Raw genomic sequence first — 9872 nt, 5'->3', positions numbered from 1 at the left:
ACCCTCCGGCGTGTGACAGACACACACTGAGAGTGATTTCCAAAACAAAGAGCTAAATACTCCTGCTTCTATTCACTTCTGTGTGTCTTTTCTCTGTGTCCTTCACTCTCTACCATCTGCTCTCTCGTTCCAGTGTTAAAGACCCCCACCCACCCCAGAACTCACACCAGACCCCCAAAACATGACGCCAGGAGACTCCAGCTGATTGATCCAGCACCATATTCATTAAAAACAGCAGCAAGACCCTAATATGAGTGATGCATAGGTTCTGAAAGTAAATCAATACATGGTCACCAGAACAACATACATCAAGGAACTTCACAGGAACAATGACTCCAGCTGAATCAATGAGCACTGATGAGAAAACATCAAACAAATCCTCACATCTGTTTTTGGGTAGTGATGGTGTGCTAACATTGTATTTAAAATAGATGGAATTCCTTTGAGCATGTCGTCTGTGTATGTACTGTAGGTTTATTTAGCAGTAGCTGGAGACAAAACTGTCTACAAAGGTTAAATATAACAAAACACCCCTTGGTAACACTTTAGAATAAGGACCAATTCTCACTATTAACTAGTTGCTTATTAGCATGCCTATTATACATAATGACTGTTTATTAGTACTTATAAAGCACATTCTGCATGACCATATTCTACATCCCTAATCCTACCCAATACCTAAACTTAACAACTACCTTTACTATCTATTAATAAGCAGCAAATTAGGAGTTTATTGAGGCAAACGTCATAGTTAATGGTTTGTAAATAGCAAAAATTAGGCCTTAAAATAAAGTGTGACCCGTTCTCAAAAGTAACATGTTTAATAAATGAATGAATGAAAAAAAAAATTTTCATTAATGTTTAATAATTTAGATAAATAAATAGTTTTAATAAAAGCTAATAAATAAGTTCTCTTTAAAGTGTAGATTTTTAGTTTGGGTTAGGTTTCACTCAGTAATTATAATTAACTTTAGAAAACAACAAAAAATGGTATGCCTTCATTTAGATATCTGTAGGTAAACACATGTTTTCAAATAAGCAACGCGTTTCAAAAAGCACGTGTTTTAAAAAGCAAATGTTGCTAAGTATCTACACTTTAAACTACATACAAATAATACAGATTCATTCATTATCTTTTACTGTTAAATATTTCCTTAAACTTCTCACACACTAAGGTTTATCAGTCAGCTCAATGAGTTAGAGCTGTCAATGTTTAGACACATGATTCCTGTAGGCTTTATATTTGCTCTGTTTCCTCCTAGTTCATCTAAACATCTAAAGCATAAAATACATAAAGTCACTGCTATGTCTGCTAGGTTAACATATTTGTGTGTCTTACTTTGAGGCAGAGCTCTTCCCACTGGCAGTGCAGATGGTCCACTTGCTCCTGCAGGAGAAGGACGTCATCAGTGAGGATGTACTGGGACAGGTCCGTCTTCATGGTGCTGAGCTCGGAAAGACTGACGGCCCAATCCTCTAAACAATCCTGAACCTCCTGCATAACATAACACACCACCGTCACAAACACTCACAGAAAACACTGCCACACGTCCCAGCTCTGACTCACGCAATCTCTCTCTCTTTTACCCTGTGGCCCAATGAGATTAAAGCCCATGGGACAAAGAGGGAGGGCAGGAGAGAGAAATAGAGGGAGGGAGGAGGATCACTGCTGAATAAGCCTATAGCAGGGAGGAAGGGAAATCCTAAGTGTCATGCAACACAAACAAAAGCTATTATGTGTGGTTTTAGCACAAGCTAAAAGCTAACTTTCACCATAGATGCTTTTAACTTTACCAAACACCATAACTGTTGAGGTGTGTTTTGAGTACAGTATTTATCAGTATTTTATTTTGGTTCTGTTGCTCTTTTATAGAAAAAGTAGGTAATTCTTTACCCCCAGTCATATTTCAGGTGTATTGTTCCTGTAATATGTCAGTCAACAGTATATGAAGCAGTTCACCTTTTAGAGTTAGTGTACCTTCACAAGGAGGCGTTCCTCTTCCATCTCCTCCTGCTGATCTGGGATCGACTGCTTCAGTCTGGCTCGTACCTCATCCAGGCTCTGCACCTGATCAGCTAGTCTGGTCTCACAGGTCTCCCATTTCTGCAAAATAATTTTAAAAACATACAAATAGAGGCTCCTATAATGCTCTAGCATGATTTTGATATAATAGCTTATATAAGCCTCTATATGGGGATGGAGTTATCATTAGTCAGGAAAAGCAAAAATAATGCAGAGAAAACAAAGACAGCTTATATGTGAGGGTAGATCTGTACACACAAACATATGGACAGGTGTCCAGACATCTAATGTGGAAGGTCAGTGTGCACTCCATTAAACCAATGTCTCAGCTCAAGAGACAAATGAAAAGTTAAGACACGACTAGGGGCAATGAAAACACACATGCATGCACAAACACACACCAGTGTGGGGTTATCACAACAACACACACGCATCTACATGCTAATACTGTACACACATATCACATATACAGTATAATACAAGTAAAACCATATTATAATCACACATACTGCACAGAGGAAACTCCCAAGAATATGGCAAAATGTTGCAGTGCACTGGCATTCATTTTATAAGGTGTTGCATGAGAAATGAAGACAGACAAAGTACTGTGAGAAAGAGAGAGACAGAAAGGCTGAGACAGACAGGGAGAGCTGTAAATCCCTAGACAGGCTTTACTATAAACCCTTTAGCACATGACAAGTGCATACACTCATGAACACACACACACACACACACACACACACACACATTGGTTTCCATGTTTTATGGGGACATTCCATAGACATAATGGTTTTTCTACTGTACAAACTGTATTTTCTATCCCCTTACCCTAACCCGCCTAAACCTATGCCTCACACAAAACTTTCAGCATTTTTACATTTTCAAAACACTTTATTCTGTATGATTCATAAGCTTGTTTCCTCATGGGGGCTTAAAAAATTTCGCCACATGGTCAAAATTTACTGGTATTACTAACTATACTTGTGGGGACTTGTCGGTCCCCATACCATAGTGAATACACACACACACACACACACACACACACACACTGCCTTTGTTTTCTGTGTCTTCATATTATCTAAACTACAATCAAGGCTAACTATGGATGAGAAGCAGAGAAATAGATATATTGCGACAGAACAAAGACAGACAGAGAGGCAGAAAGACAGACCTGCATGAAGACTTTTCAGGTCAGTAACACTGATATTAATATTATTGTGCTTGTATGTTCGTGTATTAGTGTGTGTAAAGGTCTGATCTGGATTAGTCCAGCTGTGGAATCAGAGGGAATGTAGGTCAAACACAGCTGGACTCATTCCTGCAGAAAACCACCATAATACAGAATATTTTATACACACAATACAACATTTAGTGTTGTCCTGCATCATTCTAGAATGGGAGTATATAATGGCAGGTCCATACACGGACAGACAGTGTTTGTTCTCTGAAGCATCTCTGAACATAAGATTGACAATCCATAACCAGCTGTTTACTATCTAAGCTGCTATTTCTTATCTAATCATAAAATCATATAAAATCATAAAATTCCAAGGGCAAATTTCACTTTGCAGTAGCCTGTTTTGTTATATAAACTTTACCCTCATAAATACTGATATGCAGATATAAATGATATCTGGCATCTAGAAAATACTTTTCTATTTGTTCATAATTACAGGATTTAAAAAAAAAAAAAATTCTATTATAAAATATTTTACAGCTGAGCATCAAAAAATTGTACATGTATATACTGTATATCAGTTTTTTTCTGGACATTTCCCTGACTTTTTAACAATTAATTTCTCAGGTTTAAAAGTCACAAATTTAAAGTTGCCTAACGCTTCCACACTTCCATGATCATGAGAATCCTGTTTTAGAAAAAAGCCTAACACCCTCACATAGCTTTATGGATTTCCCATGTGACCTTTGACCTTCAACATAAGGATAAGGATAAATATTGTGACATTATCATCATTATCATATGTTTACCTTGTAAATGCAACAGAGCCAAGCAATAAAACACAAGAGTTAGTTCATTCAAAGGTCCCATTTCAAACCCAATCAATCAATCTTACCTTTACGATGTCAGATGTGAGAGTCTTTCTCTTTCCCAGCATGCACTGGCATTGCTCCCAATCCTCCTGCAGGGCTGCCAGGTCTGTCTGCAGCTGCATCTGCGTCTGTGTGTCACTCACTGAGAACAGCTGCCTGCCTACCTCCATCACACACAGAGACGCAGAGACTGACCTTTGAAACAACAGCTCTGTTCGCTTTACAGGGACAGAGAGAGAGAGAGAGAGAGAGGAGGGAGAGAGTGAAGGGGACAGACAAAAAAGAGAGAGGGAGAAATGGTGAAAAAAAGCCTGACTCTTGTCACTAACAATTGCAAGCTAGGTGTCAATAGATTAAATTATAGTGTAAATATAGAAAAAAATCAATTAATTCACTTAATTAATCAAAAAATTATGAATAATAAACATTTATAGGGCAATAAGTGTTTGACGTATTATATTTGAACATATAAAATTGATAGAAATGTATATGCAATTATTTTAGGTGTTTTAGGTATGTATAAAAGCTTGGGATTTTTATTCAGCAAAGATCAAAGTGGCAGTAAAAACATAATCTTACAAAAGGTTTCTATTTCAATAAACGTTGTTCTTTTGAATTTTCAATACAAAACTCACAATTTCCACAAAAAGATTAAGCAGCACAACTGTTTTCAACACTGATAATAATACATGTTTTTTTTAGCACCAAATCAGCATACTGCAATGACTTCTGAATGATCATGTGACACGGAAGACTCAAGTGATGATGCTGAAAATACAGCTTTGCCATTATAGGAATAAATCACATTTTAAAATATATTAAAATAGAAAACAGTTATTTTAAATTATAACAATGTTTTACAATATTAGGCTACTGTTTTTAAAGTATTTTAATCAAATAAATACAGCCTTGGTGAGAGTAAGAAACTGTGAGTTATACAATATCTTCATCATTAATGATAATGATATTTGAAAATGATCTTGTTACCTTCAGATCTTTCAGCAAGAGGCGCAACTGCAGGACACTACAGTGTGTGGGACCAGCAGGCGACAAGAGTGTGTGTGTGAGTGTGAGGAGTTTGCGGAGTTTCTGCATTGTGTGTGTATAAAGCTGCCAGTGCTGTATGAGCCCTTCCACTAGAGCACGCTGTTGAGCTGCTCTCTGCACCGCCCCCTGCCAGTGCTCTCTCAGCTGTGTCAGTTTTAACAGGAAGTCACTCCTGAGGGCACAGGCAAGGTGGTTAGTAAAACTACAAATCCTGTGTTGAATTCCAAATATAAAGCTTATAAGTGTCAACTTAACATTTATAAGTAGGACATTTCATGACAAAATGATAAAATACTACATTACACAATGTTTCAAAAGTTTAGGGTCAGTACAATTTCTTTAATGTTTTTGAAAGAAGTCTCTTATGCTCCCTAAGGCTGCATTTATTTGATCACAAATACATTAAAAACAGTAATATTGTGAAATATTATTACAATTTTAAACAACTCCTTTTAATTTTAATATATTTTAAAATGTAATTTATTTCTGAAAGGGCAAAGCTGAATTTTCAGCATCGTTACTCCAGTCTTCAGTGTCACATGATCCTTCAGAAATCATTCGAATATGCTGATTTGGTGCTCATGAAACATTTCTCACTGTTATCAATATTAAAACAATATTATAGTTTTTTAACATTATAAATGCCTTTACTTTCACTTTAATGCAATTTAATGCATCCTTGCTGAATTAAAGTCCTGATTTCTTAAAAAAATCATACTAACCCCAAACTTCTGAATGATATTGTCACAAGCCATCATGCAAAACAGAGATTGAAAAAAAAAAAACATGTTGCGAATCGTTACCTGTCCTCCACATCTCCCTTCTGCAACAGGAGGAGAGATTCACTGATCACAGAGTGAAGGATCTGATGGCCTAAAGACAACTCAGCCTGAAAACACTAGAAGAAAAGGAGAGAGAAAGATAGATTTTTATTGGATCTATTATCCATATGTCTTGCATTTGGGGGGGTGTCGACTGTTGTACCTGGTGCGTTCGTTGTTGTTCTCTTAGTCCAGGGTAAGTTGATGCGATTTCTACAGCCAAACTGTCCTCCATGCGCTGTAGGAAAGCCAGCCAGCTCTCACATCTCTGCTCAAAGCTCTGCTGCTGGAGAGAGGCTGCCTGCAACTCACTAAACACACAATATACACATAAACATGTAATATGCTTTGTGTTGAATCCGATATTAGTATCTTTCTAAGGTTATCAGATTGTAAGTGCTAGTCACCTGCATTTCTCCTGAGCATGTGCAGAGGCCTGTGCCCACTTCCTGTTGAGGTGCTGAAGCCTCTGTGTGACAGGGTCACTGAGGGTCAGCCTGTAGCTGAGTGTGTTTATCAGATCCAGATCAGGAGAGAGAGAACTGACCTCCATGAGACCTGACTGTAAACAAGGAAATACAGAAACTGTTAATAATGGGGATTTCTTAAATAAAATGATGTGGTTGAGTTATGCATGTGTGTTTACCACCTGAGATATAGCTGTGAGTTTGCTGTCTATCCGTTGCTTGCTTTCCCACTGCTGCAATTGTGTTTCGAGGGACTGGAATAACCTTTCAAATTCTTGAAATTGCTCAAGATCCTCCTGAACAGACACACATGTTTTGAATTAAAGGAATAGTCGAAAATTCTGTCATCATTTACTCACCCTCATGGTTTTTTTTTTACAGACTACTATTATGATACTTAATGGTGCTATCATTGTGGGGGTTTTTTTGGTCATTTTTGGAACTTGACAACAACAGATGAGTTTTGAATGAAATGAGAGTATATACTTCAAACACTTCCATGCTTATTAAAACACAGAGGAGTGTAAGTCTTACCTGCATGTGTTCAATTCTTCCTTTCAGAGTCTGTTCTAACTGCAGGTAACCACGTGTTAACAAACGGCATTCTGATCTGATGTAAACAGCATCCTCATCAACCATCTGTTCAATCAGATCCTTAGATACTTCCAGCACTTCATTCAAATCAGTCTGTAGAGTCTCTGAGCATTTCTGTAATACCTAAAAGAAGGAAATAAGGACAATAACATAGTCTGTGACATATACTGTAATGGAGTCCAAAAGTCTTTTGCATTTTGTCTTAATACTTTTCTTATTATATTATATTATATTATTATACTATTTTTTATAGACTCTGACATGATTCTGCACTATTTATAGGTCAGTAATCAAATAATTAAAAGTAATATTATATTGTAATATATTGCCTGTTTGATTACTTATCTAGAAATATTGCATAATAATTTCCTCTTCCTTTTACATCATAACTTTGTGTTACATCATCACATCATTTTCATTGTGGTCTGGACCCCACTTAAGTGTGTGTGTTTAAATGGATGGTTACCTGTGAATATCTGTGTCTTTGTATTGTACTCACAGTCTTCAGCTCTGCGATGCTGTGTGTGAGTTTATTGTCAGGGGGTGTTTTGGTGTGTGTGTTGAGCTGCTCTTTGAGATGTTGGAGCTGCTCTGAGCAGGAGCGTCTCACATCAGAGTATCTCTGCCACACTTTCAGAAGACTGTGTGACCTCTGCAAGGTGTGGGTGACCTTTTCCTTCACCTCTGACCACCTACAGGGTGACACAACGTGTAGGAGCTTGAACATTTACATACACATTCGCATTGCTTTGCTGGTATGTGTGAAGTCTAACCTTGCTTTTTCTTTTTCTAGGTGCTCCGATAACACCTGGGCAGAGTCTGGGCTAATTCCACCAATAAGAATTGTTGTTGTCTTGGTAAGATCCTCCCACTGGCTGTCAATTTCCTTTGTCTCTGCTTTTAAGACCTGCAGATATAATTTGTGAATATATACATTATAATACATATCTCTGTCAAGCCAAAGGTTTACTTTTAATTAACAAATTTTACACATTTAAAAAATATGCAATAATATATCACATATTTAAATTCAATAAAATATGTTATACTGTGACCAATCAGAAATAGCTTGGGAATAAAAAAACTATGTGGTTGATTGACAGCACCTGTATCTTATCAATGTTGTTCTGGAGGGCAGAGAGGGAGGGCAGAGGGGCGTGGCAGTACTCTAGTGATTGGCAGATCCTCATTGTGTTTAAAACTGCCTGACTCCTCCCACTTTCAAACTGAGACCACACCTTACACAGCTCTTTCAAGGTATCCCCAAGGACCGTACTCTAGAAAATGAACTTTTATTATTAAATTCCTAATTAAACACACTCAAGAGTGTTTATAAATATTTTTTGGTTTTGTTTTAATCCACAGGACCAAGTTTTTGTCTCCATACCTGTTGAGAGAGGTCAGTCAAAGATTGTGAAAGATTGTGAGCTTTTGAGAGGAAGTCTTTATCCCTGTCTTCTTCATCAGTGGTAAGTCTCCTCTTCCTCAGCTCAGCAAGTTCTGAGAATTTAGACTTCAACTTTTCCCCCAGCTCCTGAGAATGAAAGATTGACAAGTAAACTTCCTCTAAAATGTAATATAAATAAATTCCAATAAAAAAAAAAGCTTTTTGAAAGCTTTTAAAGTAGGTGAGCATTAACATAATCAGTTACCAGAACCAGAAAATATCAGCCACTCACTTCACAATCCTTCAGGCTCCTCTCAGCAAATGAGCGACTGATAGGTCTTTCAGCCAATCGCATCCATTGTTTTTGACCTTTGACCCAGCGCTGTAGGATTTGTAGTTTGTTATCTCGCTCTGCAGACATCCTCACCTCATCTTCAGCATGTTGGATCTGAGAAACACAATGCAAACCATGTTAATCTGAATTGGTTAGCGGAATAATAATAAATAATAATAATAAACTCACCAGTGTGTTCAGGTGAGCCTGTAGAGTTTTCCAGCGCAGATTGACGTGTCCCAGGTTTTCAGCAAATGCAGTGTGTTTGTACCTGCTAGTTTGAGAGTCAAAACCAACCTGCTTCAGCTCACACTGATTAATAAAGTCAACAGACATCTGCTGACATGCCATCTCTCTCTTCATCCCCTAGACAGAAAGAGAATAAGAGACAGGTATGACCAAAACTATTTTTTTTTTAAATTTGCATAAAAACAACTTCACCATCAGTAAATTCAATAAAATTGTGTTCTGTCAAAAAAGTCTAAAGAGATTTATTATATAGGGAAAAAGAAAAGTAAGAGTGAAATAGAGAGAGAGAAAGTGATTTTTTGTATTTGCTGAATGTTACTGTCTAAGATTTACTTTGTACTTCACACTTTTTAATTTCATGCAGCTAAGCTGCAAACATTTTGGCAATGCAAGTTTACACAGTTGTGTCAAGTCAGTAAAGCACAAACTGAAATTGAAAGAGAAAAGAAAGAGAGGGTTAATTACACTGGCACATTTTTTCTTTAGTTATTTTCATACAGTTTTCCTTTGTGTTATTTATCTAAGCTTTCTAAGTGAACTCTGCATTATATTTTATTTTATTTTATTTCAATATTGTTTCTTACTTTATACTCTTTAAAACTCTTTAGCTCTGTTTTAAGGCAAAAAAATTGGCAATGCAAATGTATGATTTTAATGCTAATAAACCACAATAAATTGAAAATGTAATGAAAGAGAAAAGAACTGTTCAATTATTACTAAACTTGTAATTTCTTCCTTTTTGTTATATTTGTACTTTATACTATTTATTTTACTATAACTGAATAAATTACTTTCAGATTTATAGTTACTTTTTTAATCATTTTATTCACATACAGTATATGTGCTGATTTCTTTACAATTTGTTATTTTTACAAGAAAAAACAATAATCTGTTATTTTGC

General features: G+C 36.5%; 1 protein-coding gene across 1 annotated transcript in view; it reads right to left on the bottom strand.

Annotated features, from left to right (window-relative positions):
* syne2b (spectrin repeat containing, nuclear envelope 2b) overlaps positions 1-9872 on the bottom strand; it is a 93080-nt gene that overhangs the window by 17252 nt on the left and 65956 nt on the right. The window contains exons 96-110 of the mRNA XM_016442222.1: positions 8912-9088; positions 8681-8836; positions 8389-8535; positions 8108-8278; positions 7775-7908; positions 7501-7693; positions 6942-7124; positions 6590-6703; positions 6348-6502; positions 6104-6251; positions 5923-6017; positions 5060-5291; positions 4096-4290; positions 1979-2104; positions 1340-1495 (exon numbers count right to left, since the gene is read on the bottom strand). Coding sequence (XP_016297708.1) covers positions 1340-1495; positions 1979-2104; positions 4096-4290; positions 5060-5291; positions 5923-6017; positions 6104-6251; positions 6348-6502; positions 6590-6703; positions 6942-7124; positions 7501-7693; positions 7775-7908; positions 8108-8278; positions 8389-8535; positions 8681-8836; positions 8912-9088 — 2382 coding nt within the window. The remainder of the gene's footprint in view (positions 1-1339; positions 1496-1978; positions 2105-4095; positions 4291-5059; positions 5292-5922; positions 6018-6103; positions 6252-6347; positions 6503-6589; positions 6704-6941; positions 7125-7500; positions 7694-7774; positions 7909-8107; positions 8279-8388; positions 8536-8680; positions 8837-8911; positions 9089-9872) is intronic.

Source organism: Sinocyclocheilus anshuiensis, unplaced genomic scaffold, assembly GCF_001515605.1.
Source record: "Sinocyclocheilus anshuiensis isolate Anshui unplaced genomic scaffold, SAMN03320099.WGS_v1.1 scaffold487, whole genome shotgun sequence".
In the NCBI taxonomy this organism is placed as follows: domain Eukaryota; kingdom Metazoa; phylum Chordata; class Actinopteri; order Cypriniformes; family Cyprinidae; genus Sinocyclocheilus; species Sinocyclocheilus anshuiensis.
This window is presented reverse-complemented; position numbering and strand designations above follow the sequence as displayed.